The sequence below is a fragment of the Pipra filicauda genome, unplaced genomic scaffold, assembly GCF_003945595.2.
Source record: "Pipra filicauda isolate LSUMZ 115617 unplaced genomic scaffold, ASM394559v2 scaffold4_size7858003_pilon, whole genome shotgun sequence".
In the NCBI taxonomy this organism is placed as follows: domain Eukaryota; kingdom Metazoa; phylum Chordata; class Aves; order Passeriformes; family Pipridae; genus Pipra; species Pipra filicauda.
In genome coordinates this window covers 4,560,105-4,576,981 of record NW_024104643.1, presented here as the reverse complement: position 1 = coordinate 4,576,981, position 16,877 = coordinate 4,560,105, and the positions used below count along the sequence as shown (strand labels likewise).

Below are 16,877 nucleotides of genomic sequence, written 5' to 3'. Positions count from 1 at the left end.
CCCTTTTCCTGGCCAGCTGGCTTTGCCGTGCTGCCCACTGCCTCAGGGCTCATGAGGTGGAGAGCTCCAACCCTCTCCCTAGCCACTCCTGCCCAGTCTTCAGCCTCAGACACAGTCCTGGCAGAAGGAATCTCCCCACTGTTGAAGCTGTTCAGGACATCGAAGGCATGGCAGGCAGCGCATTCATTTCCTGTCCAGGCATGTTAGGCAGCTCATAATTAAACCTTCTGCTGCAAAGCTTTTAAACATTTTCCCATTAACTTCTACAAGATAGTTTTGGAACAGCTCTACTTACATAATACCATTGTGACTTCTGGAAATATTAATTTAATCCGCTATGCCACCACTTCTATTACAACAGTAAGAGCAAAGGAGAAGCTTTATAATACAGAAGAGAGCTGGATTTAGCAATTAAACCTTCATTTGTATTTTATTTAGCCATATGAGAATTCTGCCAACATCTTCAAAAGACCTTTAACATATCTGCATTAATGCATTGCCCATAAACCACCAGTGCTTCCATTCACTAAGCACTCTAGCACAGCTATACTTGCCAGATCAGCTGGTGCAGGGGGGAAACATTTCCTGGGTTTGACCAGATTCTCCAGTCAGCTCCAATGAAACAAAACAGAAGCAGCTCCAAACTGCAGCTTCAAAAGAGCTCTAATACATTGCACTTGATGTTAATGGGAAGCATATGGTCTTTCAAATAATATGCAGCCTTCAGTGACCCAACACTACTGTTCAGAGAAAAAAGAGCAGTATGTCAAGGAATTCTTACGTGAAAACAAGAGTCTTATACAGGGATGACTAATTCATCTGTTTCTAATGCTTTAAAAATTACTTGGAATGTAAGAAGGAATGATGCAGCGTTCCCCTTAAAGCAGAAAGGCAGCGTGACAGTTCCTATCAGCCAACTTCACAAAGGGCCCCATGTCCAAGTCTCTGAACAAGCCAAATGAATAAGTAAAAAAAAATCTGAGGGAGAATTTTGCTCAGAAAGACATTCTCACAAGGTTTATATTGCATCATTATACAAACATAAATTCAAGGATGCATAATATAAAGATTATGTGCTCCCTGACAGCAATGCAATAGGAATTCATCCTGCTTGCAGAGATGCAGGGACAAACCTGTTGTTTAGGAGCTCTGCACATAGACACAATCTGCATTTTAGTGTAACAACTAGGACTGCCCAAATCATGCAGATTTTCTAGAACAGTCTCTTAAAACTGATTCCTTATTACCAACTCTTCTTCTGTCGACTTCCCATACATTTATGAGCGATTATGCTTTCCTGGCTGAGTCACAAACCTATTCTACTAAAACATTTTACATCTCTATGCAAGCCAAACCGACTACCTTCCTGAGCAGTCAGGAAACTTGAGTTCTCCCACAAGACTCATCCAGCTAACAATAATAAAATAACATCCCTCTTTATTTTATTCAGAATTAAACATCAAGAAAGAGCAGTTACATTATTGATCAACAATACTGAAAACAATAATATAAATGAAAATTTTATTTATTTGGCACAGTCCAATATTGCGAGATCAGTAATTAAAGTCCAGGGCAAACTATTTGTTGTGAAGAATTTTCCCACATCTATAATTAGCCAGGGCTAATGTCTTCTTCAAATGTGTTATAAGTTGTTATAGGAAGAAAAAGCTTATGGGCCAGACTGTGATCTCCTCATTTACACTGGCTAATGATAATAAGGTGTTTCCTTAAATTCCCATAGTAATTTGCCTCCACAGGAGCTAAGGACATCACCATCTTGGTCTAAAAACATAGAAGACTGGGAATATAATAGAAAAAAATAACCCTTTCAGATAAGCCAAGTCCTTCCCATTCAAGTCTCTTCCTCCTGCCTGGAGAACAAAGCATAAGTGTATTTCATGAAGGAGAAACAGCACATGTTAGCCAGCAGCTGGAACAGCAGAGACCCCCACGAGACACACAGAGACTTGACACTTTAGGAGGGTTCTCTGAGGTAACACTGTGAGGTCTGCCAGCACCAGTGAGTGCTGCTAATGATTCCCTTCTCCACAGGGAATTTGTACTCAGTCTGACAAAGCACCGGTGAGGCTTTGATGCCCTTTTTGTTCTAGGAAAGGATGAAAACAGACCATTTAGGTATTTTCTCTGTGCCTGGGAGACTGTTCTAAAAACATTTCTTAGAAAATTAGCTCTTAAGCCCTAGGCTCTGCCTGAGAGAGATAACTAGAGAAAGACAGACTGTTGGGTGGCTTTGGCTGGGCCTTGTTGTATTAAATCTGTTATTTTCAAAGTAGGTAGAGTTGTGATTTGAAGTTTATCACTGCTGTCCCAAAACTGTCTGAACTACCCAGTTACTCGCTCCTTTTTGAAATCATTTGTTTGATTTGTTTCATCCAGCTGATGAGATGTTTCAATTCCAGCATGACACAAAGCAAACACATTTCTGTGATCCTGGTTTGCTTGTTTGTTGTTAAATACCTCAGCTTCCAAAAGCAACCACAGTACAAAGCTGCTCTCCAAGGCCCCTGACAACAACAATACTTCTGCCTGCAAACTACAGGAACAGTGAGATGCAGGGATAAATCCTGAGGAGCAACAGGGGAGCTGACAGGAGACAAGAGGTGAGGAGAAAGGTGGTACTGAGCAGTATCAGGAGGCTTGAAGTTCCAGGGAAAGTGGACTGAGCCTTCAGCCAGACCCTGCTGCTGACATAAGACAATCAGAAGTCCATGTACTGTCTAAAAGGCCTTCAGGAAAATCAGGACAGTAGATAATGAGAGAGAAACCCTTATCAAGGAGGAGAATTTACTGATCTTTTCCACCCCAAGCTGCAGCTCCACAGTTCCTTTAAACTGACCTAATTTCAGGCTGTTGAGTAAAACAGTCCAGATTTTCTCTCCCTCACTTGCCCTGGTGCTAGACCTGGTACTGAGCACACTGGGCAGGGTTTGGGGTTTTACACAGGGCTGTGATTCAACTGAAAAGTAGTTTTTCTGCTGTTTTTAGATTCTTACAAAGTTACTTCTAGGCTGGCTCGGTTTCCTCCTTTGGCTCAGCCCAAGCACCTCAAGGAAACATTAGATTAAACGAGGTATGAAACCCCATCTGGAAAAGAACTTGGCTCCACCTTGAGAGACACAAGATACTCATGGTCCTGGGCAACTCTCCCACCTTTACAGCAACTCCCTGTGGTTCTTAAGAAGTCCCATCCACCACGACTTTACAAGCACTTCCATCCAGCTCAGGTTTTTTATTCACAGCAGTAGGCTCCGAGACAGAAAGCCCCTGTGTGCCTACCAGACTGCAAACAAGCAGTTACAACGTATGCAACGAGTAGTGGTGACATATTTTAGACTTCCAGTAACATGGCACAGTTCAGCGAGACACCAGGAAAGAACATTTGGCTATCAGTATTCCATAAATAGCCAATTTGCAAAAAAGCTGTTCGAGTTCTAGAAATCTGTCACTTTCCTATTTTTAGTTCTTTATCTCATTATTTCATATAAATGTTTGGAACAGACTTTATACTTCTAAGATTTCAAATGGATGTCTTTGTGGTTTTTGGCTAGAAGACCACATGCTTCACAGATGCAAATGGTCAGAAATTAATCTGTGTGATAAATGAAAAGAGGGATCAAATGGCAGCACAGCTCCAGTTCTGCAAATCAATGAGCAATCATTCAAAAATTAAAGAACTATATCTTTATAGGTAGAATTGACATTTATATTTATCTGCAAATAAGCAATTGATTTATTTTCAGAACCTGCTGAGATAAGTCACCTTTGAAGCTCCTCTTTGATGTTTCTCAGTGACACTGAGATGCAAGAATTACCTTTTGGCAATTCTCTAGGCACTTGCCCTTGCTTAGCTACTTAAAAGTCACTCCTTCTTTAGGAAGAAATCCTTCCCTGTGAGGGTGGTGAGGCCCTGGCACAGGTTGCCCAGAGAAGCTGTGGCTGCCCCATCCCTTGAAGTGTTCAAAGCCAGGTTGGAGGGGGCTTGGAGGAACCTGGGATAGCAGAAGGTGTCCCTGCCCATGGCCCAGGGGTTGGAATGAGATGGTCTTTTAAGGTCCCTTCCAAACCAAACCACACCATTCTGTGATTTCCATGATTCTACAATTCATTCTATGATTCTTCTAGCTCATCTGTAGCTTCACACCTACCAACATTTCCTTCTGGGGCTTTTTGTTAGGTTTCATCCTCTTCCAAACTTGTCTCTCTCATTCCAAACTGAAAATGCACAGAGATACCAAGACAATAATTTAGAGGTCCTGCTGAAACAACGTGGCTTCAGTCAGCTGTAGGGCCTTTTAGGAAGCATATCATAGCTCATTTCATCTGGAAGGAGAGGAGAGCAGAAGGAAAAGGAAGCACAGAGATTATATCGAGAGCTCTTGGAACCGAGACTGCAGAAGTAATTACACGGTAAAGGCAAATCTGGGAAAGTCACCACTGCCAAAAATTCACATGAAATTCTCTTTCTGAAAGTCACCATTTAGCAGATGGGTCTAACTGTCAAATTTTTCCACTACTGTGCTTCAGAAATATCAGTGAAATCTGAGAGGAACAGAATGACTGAAACAGAGAAGCAAGGCCCATGTGAGTCGGAGTGAGCATTACAGCAACGGGCACAGATTGTCTTTGAGAGATCTGCCCTTCAAACCCTGTATCTGCCTTCACTCTCACATTAAGAGTTTTTATAAAACTCTTAGTTGAACTTAATAGTGCAATTTAGTATGTTCACTGCCCATCCATACATGAGCTAAAACCGCTAGGGATGTGCCACTGAATACTGAGAGTTCATCCTGGTAGAGAAAAGCTTAGGAACTTACTTACTTTAGACCAATTTTGCAGAGTTTATCTATTAATTTCCTAAGCCATAAGTCTGACAACTATTACCTTACTTGTATTTCCCAAGAACACTGAAATAACTGAAAATATTTCAGCATTTTCTTGGGTCATTGTTGCCATAAATATGCCATACCATTCAGGTTCACTCAAACCTAGTTTGAGCTCCTCAGTGCTCTCACGAGGTATTGCAGATAGCAAGAGAAAGTACTCGATCCTGTAGGCATAGAATACTTTATAAATAAAGCCTGTATGAAAGATGACTTTTCACTTTATTAATTCCAGTACAATTTGGTGTAGGACTGTGAATAATAGAAGTAATTATAGCACGACCTAATCTCATCTAAACCAGTTTCTTGGGCTTCACAGAGAACAAATGAAAAAGTTATAGAAGACCATTTAATGAAATGGGTTTTGAGAGTTGATAACGTACAGTCCCTAACACGGCTGCTTTACTGAGAAGTGGAATAGGATTACTCTTAAAGAATGGAAGAGAAAGTAATATTTTCCCACATTTCTTAACCACCAGGAATTATTCTTGTCCTTTTCATTTCCTATTACAATAAAGGTCAAGTTAGTGACTCAAAGAAAACTAATGCTGTAAATATTGACCTCCATAGGTCTGAAATGATGGCTGGTACTACTGAATCCTTGAAACATGGTTGGAAGAAGTAAGTGGAAAAGTTTTGTACACTACTGTAGAATTTTCTAGCGCTGTGTACACCCTGTGAACTCTTATATATCCACCAGACAGTATAGACAGAAGTAATTTACAGCCAACAAGTTCTGTTCACAACTGGCTTGCACTGAGCTGACCGATCTTCACTTAACATGATTATTTAGCCATGAATTAAAATAAGACTTATCTCTGCCTTTTCAACGGGTAACTCGATTTATCACAGTGTCTCTTTTACACTTGATGACAAATGACAGGATCATTTCTTTCTGTTTTTTTTAATGTAATGCAACCAGTGTTAACAGATACTTACTGCAACATTTCATTGCCCAGGTTAAACACGCCCCATGGAATATCCTAGAAGTATGTTCATAAAAAACGGAACTTTTTAAATGTCACTGAGTTGAAAAAGATAACTGCAATAATATGAGTGAAAAATTCATTTGTTCCTTCGCTGTGAGAAGAAAGCCATTCTTTTCTTCAATGGGAAATGAGGAGGAAAGCGTGCAAACAGCTTTGCACATGAAGATGTGTATAGAGGCCTAATTTACAAAAATAATGCAAAACATTCATTCCATTAACCTCTGCCAAAAAGCAGCTTAGGTAGGATTCTTCCACATCTTTCACAGAAACCCAGAGCTTCCAAGAAGGCTGGGTGAGAAACCCTAAACTGCCTGTAAACAGTATATTCCCCAGCAGAACTCTTAGCAGTCTAAAAGCACCCCTGGGGAGCCTGGAATTGATCCTGCTGCCAGGGGCTGGATAAACAAACAAAGGAGCAGACACGGTCACAGCTTCATTTCTCATGCTTTAAAATTCCACGCTGTCATATCTGCCCAATTAGTAAGTGAGTACACAGAGTAATCTTTCTCCTGTAGAGATGAAAGCGAAGGAGTGATATCTATTTGTACTCAAGTCAGGGACACAACATTCCTGCTGCTGCCCAAAGGTCACAGAATTCTTATGCCACCACAAGAGAAAGGCAAGCAAAATGAACCCCAAGGACACGTTCAAAAAGTGGTTCGAATTTGTCATGCAAGCAAGCCTTTTGTTCATACAAAAAGAAATGTGACTTTTAATTTTAAAATACTACTATATTTAAGCAGTACAAACCAGCAGAGCTAAGAGGTATTTATTGATAACATGCTGATTAACCCTCAACCAGAAAAAAAATCCCCAAGTCTGTAATATAGTACAATAAATGCAATTAATTTCGGTGGGAATCTTGGATAAAATCTAATACTGGGTCTAGTTCAAGCTGTTAGTCTAGAGAAATAGTCTTCCTGATATTACTTGAGAAAACTGTTTTCACTCTGAAATAACTTCCATGAAAGTTAATTAAAGACTTGCCAGTGTTTTATCATGGGAATTGGATGGTGCCTTAGCTTTGCTTCACTGTCAGAGACCATTACTCCTCTCTCTGTGGGATTTCTAATGAGCCAGGAAAGAGCAGTGGGGAAAGGAAGGGAGGAATTCTGATTAGCCAAAGAAAATAACTATCTGAAAAGCTGATTTCCCATTACAAATAGCTCTGAAATTCTATGTTTCCCACTAATAATTCACCCAAAAGAATTTTAAAACATCTGAAAACAGGTCGGAATAAGGGTTAGTGATATCAGAACTAACTAATTCATGGTGCATGAGTACTATGGATATGGGTCACTAAACTTTTTATGTATAAGGCACTGTAACATTTGTTACTTAATTACATTTCAGTAGAACTGTGGATGAATGGGAGCATCTTTAAAATTCTGCCCCACAGCTCTAATTAACCTGGCACACCTACATTTAAGAATAAAAAAAACTTTCAAGAATGCCTGAAAATAACGCTGATGGGAATGATTATATAAAAAATGGAATTGGAGGAGTAAAGAACAGAGACCACAGTTACCTTCAAGCAATTAATATTGGCTCCAGGATATTTGATATAAAGCACTGGAAGTCTAGCAGAATTATTTCACTCAACTGACCTGAGCTGATACACTGCATTCAGCTGCAGATACTGCATATTCAGGAAATTAAAGAAAAAGGTAAAATAATCTGGAGAAAAGAAAATTAGAAGAAACATTGTTAAAAAATTACCTATGATGTGCTGAATCAGTTGAATTTGGAAAAGATTGAGGGAAACCACAGAACAATCCCCCACTTGATAAAAATTTGTGGCAAAAGAAGTAATAATCAACATCATTAGTAACAAAACATGGGGGAAAAAAATAAAAACAAGGGAAAAAAATCCAGTAATTTGCAATCAAAACTTTAGGCTGGATAGCAGAAAGCACTTCTTCAAACTCCATTTGCAGTTTTCTCTGCAGCCTTCTCTCACAGCAATAGTATTTACTGCCTCTTTCCTACCCAGGGAAGAAAGCCTGATCTGTAGAAAGACCACTGTGTAAAAGCACACTGGTAGGCACTGAAGCAAGCACAGTTTGTAGCTAAGAGCAACTTCCATTTGGTTCCACCCAGGCTTCTGAGTTGCCAGATGTTGGCAAAGAATACATAAGCTTCTTACAAGCCACAAATAAAAAACACAATTTATCCCAGGGTCTATGCAACTTTAATACTTCCTACATTAGGGTACCGAAAATATGAAGTGGTCGTAGGCTAAAGCAATGTAAGGGATTACAAATTTGACTGTGTAAGTAGAAAACCAGGCTTTAAAAACAAAAACAAAAACTAAAAAAAAAACCAAAAAAAACAAAAACAAACAAACAAACAAAAAAAAAAACAAACCACACAAAACAAAACAAACAACAAAAAAAAAATCACAGATTTGCACAACACAAACAGTAGCTGTATAAATGATACAGAGGAAGATGCAAAAGAAGTGAATAATGAGGTTCCATGACCAAGTAATGACAAAACGTCCTAGAAGTTTCTCTCCCCTGGATCAAACAGTGAAATCATCATGTATTCCAGTAAAGAGAGATTCTAAGCCACTAAATATAGAAACTACAAATCACATATTGAGCATAATGAGTAATAAAGATGCCTCAGAAATACAGGAAAAGCAGAAGTAGCCAGATATGATGTCATCAAGCTCATTTAAAATCTACCTAAAGCTAATTACGAAAGGTCAAGCTCCTCCACCTTTCAGGATAAATCAAGACTGTGTGCTCACTGCAGGGGAAAGAAACACGGCCAAGGGATAACACAGACTCTTCCTAACTTGCATCTCCCTGAAACCAGGTATAAATTCCATTTTTAAGGCCCACCCTTCTCTGTAAAAATGGCAGTGTTCAGTGGCAGCTAGTATGGTGTGGAATTTGGCAGCAATATTAATGAATCCAGTATCGAGTGCTTTAGGCATGCAGAGCTGTTCAGAGATGACTATGACCTTTTATTGTGTACAAATACATATGGCTGGAAGGTATTTAGCTTCTGGAAGCTACAAAAGGACAACATTTCGCACAAGTGATGTGTGTGGCACTTGGTTGTGGAGTCCACTTTGATAGCCTGTATGGTAAAGAGGTCTCAGGGAAAAAAAAAATTGGTCAACATCACGGAGTTCTGAGGTACTAAAACTTACAATAACCTTACCTTTTTTCCATTTCCCACCCCACAAGTCGCTAAAGCAGATGGAATCAGACTGGTTTCTCATGTCCCCAGTATAAAGCACAGGCTCCAGACATAATGGGCAGATTTTAAACCTGATCATTACAATGAAAAATGGAGTTAAGGCTTGTTATTTAACCAAACCTTTCTGATGTTCTCACCTTCCTTTCACCTGCTGCCAGTCAGTGGAATTAATTCAGCAAGCAGATTGTGTAAAAGCAACAGATTATATGAGTTTAGTTTTCCTCCCTTGTTCCATATACTATTTCTGTTACCAGCTGGTTGGAAATGCCACCTCGGGGTCCCGCTGAAATCACGGAACTCACAAGCACTTTGGTACTCAAAAATCGTAGAACATGAATATAAAACATGATTAGAAATACAAAAACTGTGAAAGAAAATAGAGAAGAATTTTCAAAACAAGGGATTTAAACAAGTATATTGGATTAAAAGAAACATGAATAGACAGTATTTGAATGAAACATGGCTCCGCAGCGTACGGACAGGACAGTCCACCTCATACAGTTCTTAGGTTACTCCAGCAGCATTCCATGTTGCTCTTCCACAGCCCAAAGGTCTTAGAAATGCTCTGAGAAGAACAGTCTTTGTTGTAGTGCATGTATGTAGATTCTACAATTAGCTGGTTTTTGCCTGGACAAGAACACAAACAGGGCTAGTAATTTAGGATTTTTTCCTATATCAAGACAAAACACCGGTTCTCCACTTGTCCATACTATGAGGTACTGCAGCCAAAACTGCTATAACTGTTTTATTCACAACGTCTGAATGGTTCCACTTCTTGTTCCTTACCTAAATTCTCACTTCACAAGCCAACAGCCACAGGTCTTTCTAGAACCAAACTCTGTTTTATGTAATGGGGAAAATAAATTGTAGTAGAGAACTGGCCTTGATCAGTCCTGTAAGTCTTTCTCGTGTACCTAAACCAGAAGAAAAGGGAAGGCTTGGTTAATCCCAGCTCAGCAGCTCCTGAGACTCTGCCAGCAGAAGCTGTCACTGGAAAGCTCAGGTCCCACAGAACAGTGCTGTGCCTGCACAGGCTTCCCACCAAAAACAGGAATCCATATGGCAGCCAGGCTGCTCTAATGCTGTGGCTGAATAAAACATTTCAGATCAAAGCAGCAGCAGAAAACCTAAATACGAGTCAGAGTAGCTCTGAAATCACTGCAGAAATGAATGAGGCCAGAGGATGGTAGAAGACACAATCCCCTGAGAGTCTCTCCCCTGTGTTTGACATATCCCTGTAACTTCAAGCACTGAAAGCCCAAAAGAAAGCCTCTCTAGAGCCCCAAAGGTGTCCTTTTCTTTCCTAATGCAATTTAAAAGTACATCAAAACTACCTCAATCTTATGACAGGCATATTTATCCAGAAATATTACAGGTAATCACTATCCCCTTGGTATTTCTCATATAACTCATTGCTTTTGACTTGCAAAATAAACACAAGCATTAAGATTGATTTTTCTGATAATTACACAGTACTTTTATCAGACATTTAACTCATTTTTAGCTGCAAGTTACTCACAAAAGGTCTTATTCTGCTGCCATTATTTCTATCAAGGAGTTCAATCAAATTTAATGCCATAATTTGTTTAATAAGATAGTACCCAAGACCGGAATGAATGGATGAACCCAGCTCCCAATAAGGTTTCTGTCTCATTGCAGCTGGAATTATGCTTCTCTAACCACACACACGTTAATTTTCTCCCATCTTTCCCCTGTGCTAGCTTTTTGAGTGGTTCTTAATTAGCTCTGGCTTATTTATGAAAGCATATTTTGCTAGACTTTCCCCAAGAGTTTTAGTAAACAGTTATATTAAGCTTGTATTTACTTATCACATCCCCTGTAATACTTCCAAAAAGGAGGGGGGGAAGGGGAGAATGTTTAGAGGGGCAGAGCTGTGTTTGGGCTGTGAAGGTTTCTCCAACTTACAGTCCATCTCTTAAGCCTAATTTCCTTCAGAAGTCGTGTTTTTCCAACCTTGGATATGTGCAAGTGTCAATTTGTCTCCTTTCTCCTTAGTTTTTAACCTATTTTGGCCTAATCTAGTAGAAGGCAAAGTTCTTGAAAACATAAAATTCTTACAAATTCTGTGAACTCTAGGAACAGAATATGAGAGAGAGCCTGCATGAATATTGCCATCAACACTGAACATCTGGTAATGATGTTTTCCACACATACTTCAGTAGTAGTTGCTAAGTTTGCAAAGATAAGGAGGTGGCACAACAATTTGTGTCATTAGAAGCATCAGTTCTACAGGACAGGCTTAAAACCTTTGAATCTTACAATGCTTCCCATTAAAGCAATTTGAAATGAAATGAAATTTAACTGCTAGAAAAACGGAGCTGTGAAAATATTTTCACCCTATTTTAGATCCCTAAAAACTTCAGAAACCGGCCACGAGTAGGCTAACAGTGAAAAAATTTAAAAGGACTCAATATTTTCTTATTTTAAAAATATTCTTAGAATTACAAATTAATTTTTTGCATTGAACAAAGATATTAAGGAAATTTTAAAAAAAAAACATGCTGACTAAAATAAAGCTTTTAGATCAGTACATATTAAAAAAGTGTCCTGTAATTAGATGGCACTTCTATTCAACTGTGCCAAGTTCTAGTTAAGAGAATGGAGTTAATAAGCTTTCTCCTATTTTTTTGACCTTTTATGAATTGTCTTCTATGAATAAAACATATTTTTGATAGGCATCGGGGGTTTCTAAACAAATATCAATGGTTTCAATTCTTGAATTCCCTGTCAGACCCCCCTGCATCAAAAGAAACCTCCTGAATCTGCAGCCTTCAGTTGTATTTCTGTTTCACATTATATAAAAGTTAAAAACAATGGCTGGCAGACAAAAAACAAAACAAGTATTTTTTTTTTTTAAATTCTGCAAGTCTACCTTCAAGATTTTCATTTTAGTTCACTGAACTAATGGAAAAATCACAGCAATGAATTGAGTAGGATTTCATCCGAGTGGTCACATCACTTCTTTCCTGTGGCTGAAGGACTTTTGAAGATTTCTTTGTGTCTCCCAGTGAGTGAACCACTTAATATCTCCTGTAACCACTTAAATATCCCATGATTACATTAAGGACCATTCGGGAACATTTGTCACAAGTTTTTAAATTCTTAGCTTAGGAATTTCTAAAAAATGTCCCAGAGCAATTATTTCCTTATTCTAATAGTCAGCACCCCCTCTGACACTGCATAGTAAATACAGTCTTTTACACTTGGAAACAGTGGGATAAACACAAGCATTTGAGGAAAAAAAAGGGATACATGGTCAAGGCACAGGATTGAAATTTACTCCCATGAATTTTTCCAAAGTCTTGGGAAGTTATCTAACTTCTTTCCTTCAATTTCTCTCCTCTCAAAAATGGGAATACTAATAAATATTTAACAACTTTTGCAGGATATGATGAACATTAAGGCACACTTGTAAACTTCTGGAAGGCTAAAAACACTATCTAAAGGCTAAGTACCATTCCCATCATTAGAAATTCATGGTGTATCCTTTCCTCCTCCATATATATGACGGCAGGAAATTATCTTACCAAGGAGATTGATGGCACCTGGAAATTGTAGGCAGCCACCCTCTAAATTACTGTGCATGAGTCACTTTAAAGTATTACAGTTCTTGACTCAGTGGGACTGGATTGACTCAGGCATATATTGTCAGCAAGTCATTCTGGAGATGTTTGTGAGGGAGGACTTGTCACTGAAGATGACCTGTAACCAGCACGGAAAGCACCCGGGGCAAACTTCCCAATATGGCAGAGGCACTGGCCATATTTCAGTATCCCCATCCCAAAACATGCATTTCTGATCATTTCAGATGGAAACCGTGCTGATGTATCACACTACCAGCACCAGCAAAGCTGGATCCAGATCCAAATTCAGCCCTGTGACATCGTGCTGCCTGCAACTCTCCGTGACTTTTTTCCCCACGGACATCATTACTGGTACATGCCCTTGTGAAAAAAGGAGGAAAGGGGCCAAGAAATGCCACTTAGGTTCAAGGCACCCAGCACATCAGATGAGGAACTGCTCACACAACAGATATTTTAATCAAAAGCAACTTTAGAATAAGACCTATTTCTGACTCTTTCAAACAATTCACAGCCATATCCTCAGCACATTTAAATTAAGGCAGTTTCCTTAGTATTAGTGGAGCTCTGCTGCTAGACAGGGGATGAAGATTGGTTATTTATTTCTTGGAGTTTAAATTAAGCAACACTTGAGGCATCTGAAGATGAACCTCCATTGGAATTTCATTCACAGCTTCATCTTTTGACGGTCTGTATCTGTCAGTCTTTGCAGGAAGCAACTTCGCTCTGTTAACTCTATGACAGCCACAGTATAAGGCCATGAGCTCTTTGGGTGAAAATGAGATAATATTGACTGACATTCCATGTGGCAGTGACAGCACATGCACTGAAGTTTAGAAGACTAAATTGCAGCCTTCAGGCTATCTCGATACCCATCTTGCCTGCCCAAACTCTCCATCATTATTCTGGAATCCAGCATGAGACAATCAAGGGTTTGCCCAAAGACCGAGGACTTTTAGTTAAAAATATTCTCATTCTTTCAGTTAAAAATATTAGCATTAACAACCTCAAAACATGGTCTTATGCATCTCAGAAACAGAATACTAAAATGGAAACAACCAAATATGTAATTCTTTTTCCTACCTCACCTGCATAAGGCTGCAAAGAGTCTCATATCTTAGTTTGAGGTTTGAAGTCTGGCACTTTGAGTTCAAGGGTTAAATTCAAACTGCTAGAACACATCTTCTTCTGAAGGCAATGAGCAAGTTCAATGGTATTTTATGGACTGAAAAACTGTTTCATTGCTTTTCATCTTCTTGTTTCCAGACTTAGCAAGTCCAACTCTTTCCATCTTTCCTCACAGCTATTATTTTCTAGGCCTCTTATTTCTGCAGTGTATTTACATCCTAAGAGTGATGCCCAAACCCAACACAATATAGTTCCTTTTCCATAACTAAGCAGCATCCAAACTGCCCTTATCCTAAGCATGAGTATTGCAAACATTTCAGCAATATCTGTTATCTTTGTAGAACCAGAATCGAGCCTCCCACCTCTTGTGATTTTGCTGTGTGCGTGTTTTCCCAGCATATAATGGTGAGAAAAGTGAGTTCCATGGTACTAAAAAAAAAAAACAACTCAAAAAAACCCAAAAAATCAAACAAACAACCCAAAACACACAAAACCACAAAAAAAAAAAAAAAAAAAAAAAAAAAAAAAAAAAAACGCAAAAAAATCCCAATCTTGCTCTCTTGGCTGTGAGGAAGAGACTGAAAATCTGAAATGAGCAAACAGTAAAGATCCCAAAATTGAGGTGAAAAAAATAAATTTTAAATGTATTCATTTCTCATCTCCTTTTCCCAAACTTATACTGTGATTTTGTACAGTCCAGTTCCAAACATTTCCAACAAATTGTCAGAGCTTCATACAAGCAACAAAGCAAAAGGCATCCCTGAAAATTCTTTTCTCTGCTACATTTAGGATAACAAGATGTCTACTGATCTGGTGTTCTCTCAGCACTAGAGTAATGGAAATCATAATCATAAGTCATAAGTAACTCAGTCCCTACTGTGAATTTTATAATTTGGTCCTTAACATCACTTTGCATTTCCTGTTAACAAAGAAAAATGAATACTGTCACACATAGCTCATTAGAAAGGGTACTAGACCAGTATTTTCAGCCTTACACATCATGATTGATGTTGAGAAGAATACTCTGGAAAAACTGAAGCTGAAAATCTCATTTAGATTAAGTTCTTTCACATGATCTCAAAAAATGAAAAATGGCTTAAGGTCAGAGAAAGCAATTTCTACACGTATTTTCATTGTGCACAAAAGACACATGAAGTTCTGTCTTCAGTGGATACAATTCTTCAATTTAACGTTGATTTTGACATGATAATTTTAGGAGTGACACGAGAAAAGTAACGTAAGAAAGTAGAGATACGTGGAATCATGCCAGTAAGTTAAAGGCTCAAAACACTTCTGAAGAGCATGAGGTTAAGAAAACCTTTCTATTCATTTTATTTAACACTGCATAAAAAGAGGTGCCAACTTATTCCTAGCAGGCCTTTTTTCTTCAGTTATGCTCATTTCCATGGGTGATAAAAATCAAATATATTTTAAGCCAACAGACAACTCAGCATTAAAAGACTGCAAAAAAAAGGTAAGGAACCACTTAATTCTCAACCTATTGCAGAGAAGCATAAATTTAACTTCTATCAGGAAAAAAAACAGGTTTCCTGCAGCTCATACCCTCTGCACTGGACTGGCCAAACTCAGAAATCCCACCAGTTTTACTGACCCTTTGTAAACCCAGGCAATGCTGTGAAAAAGGAAACGTGTCCCTTCACCTAAACAAATTGTTTCCCTGTTTATGATAATGTAACTCAATATAAAGAGTCACTGAACTGCCACTTTCTTCGATTAGCTGAGATTTTATAGCTAAATTCCAGGATAATATAGGTGTAGGATTGTATGCTGTATCAACCACTAAACACCAGACCAGCTCATCTGCAATAATTCCACCTTTGAAGTGAGAGTTTGAAAGACTCAGTGCTGGCAGCATATCACTAGTAGAAGAACAGCTTTGGTGCATAGCAAATGGGGATATAAAACATGGTCTTTATCAAACCAAAGCAGTGATACTAATGAACAAGGGCGGGCAGGTCTCGTTCATACATTCCCATAAAGCTCAGTGAATACTCAGGAGTCTTAACCTCTGATGTTGTGGCGTGTGTTTTCCAAAAATGCCTCTCCAGTGGATCCTAAATGTTTCACCATTCATGAATAAATTATTGCTATTCATTGCTATTTCTTAAGACTGTTGTTGATCTAGAAAAGTTAAAATGAAAAAAAAAAATGACAGGAAACATGATTTCAGAACGAGCAGTGCTGCCAGACTTTTATTAGCACTGTTCGTGGGCAGTAAATATTAGGGCTAGCAGGAGGATGGATACAGGAACATTAATTCTGATTAAATCTCTCTGTCCATTTAGTCCAGAAAGTACAACCTGGCAATGCTGCTTTTTCTCCCTCTCAAACAGCACCCGAACACGAGGGGTTTTCAACAGCTGGAGCTTCCTTTGCACCAGGAGACTCACTCCAGGGAACAAATCCCTGCTCATATCTCATTCTGGGCCTGTTTGCAGTACAAGCAATCACTGCCTCGCTGAGCATCACAGGTTTAAAAGGTGTTAGATTTGGGAATACAGCAAGAGATAAATAAAAAGGTGTTGTTGTCTAGATGTACCAGATAACTCTACAACCAAGCTCCCCAGGGCCAAGCAAGTCCCTCAGCACTAGAGTAATGGAAATCATAACCATAAGTCATAAGTAACTCAGTCCCTACAACGAATTTTATAATTGATTCTTAATAGGGCCAAGCAAGTCATTGCAGCAAACTCTAAAATTAGGAGATGATAAAATAAAATACAGCACCTGCGCCTTCATTTTCTTCCAAAACCAGTTATAACATTTAGCATTACTCTCTTCTTGACCGCTCCAAAAAAACCCCACAATGTAAGCCCAAAGAATTCAAGGCAAGTATCCAAGACTAACCAATGCAATTGAGCAGAAAATGTGAGACAGAAATGCTGGAAGCTAAAAAGGCTCAAAGTCTTTGCTGCCTAAAGAAAATACCAGGAAAAACACTTTCTGTGCTGTAAGCAGAATTAGCAGCATTTTCAAAGTAATAAGTTTAATCCATCATTCTGCAATTTTTAGCACTGTCCTAT

The 16,877-nt window shown here is 38.8% G+C and overlaps 2 protein-coding genes across 10 annotated transcripts in view; one reads left to right on the top strand and one right to left on the bottom strand.

Annotated features, from left to right (window-relative positions):
- CTNNA3 (catenin alpha 3) overlaps nt 1-16,877 on the bottom strand; it is a 396,734-nt gene that overhangs the window by 212,501 nt on the left and 167,356 nt on the right. The window lies entirely within an intron of this gene.
- Nucleotides 1-16,877, top strand: part of LRRTM3 (leucine rich repeat transmembrane neuronal 3) — a 78,521-nt gene that overhangs the window by 26,649 nt on the left and 34,995 nt on the right. Inside the window, exon 3 of one of the 4 annotated variants that reach the window (XM_039386775.1) lies at nt 5,472-5,522. The exons of 2 other annotated variants lie outside the window; for them this stretch is intronic. In XM_039386775.1, the coding sequence (XP_039242709.1) occupies nt 5,472-5,477 (6 nt within the window). In that variant the 3' untranslated portion in view covers nt 5,478-5,522. Of the gene's footprint in view, nt 1-5,471; nt 5,523-12,932; nt 14,286-16,877 lie in introns of those variants that run through there. One more of the 4 variants, XM_039386774.1, reaches the window with a different exon arrangement.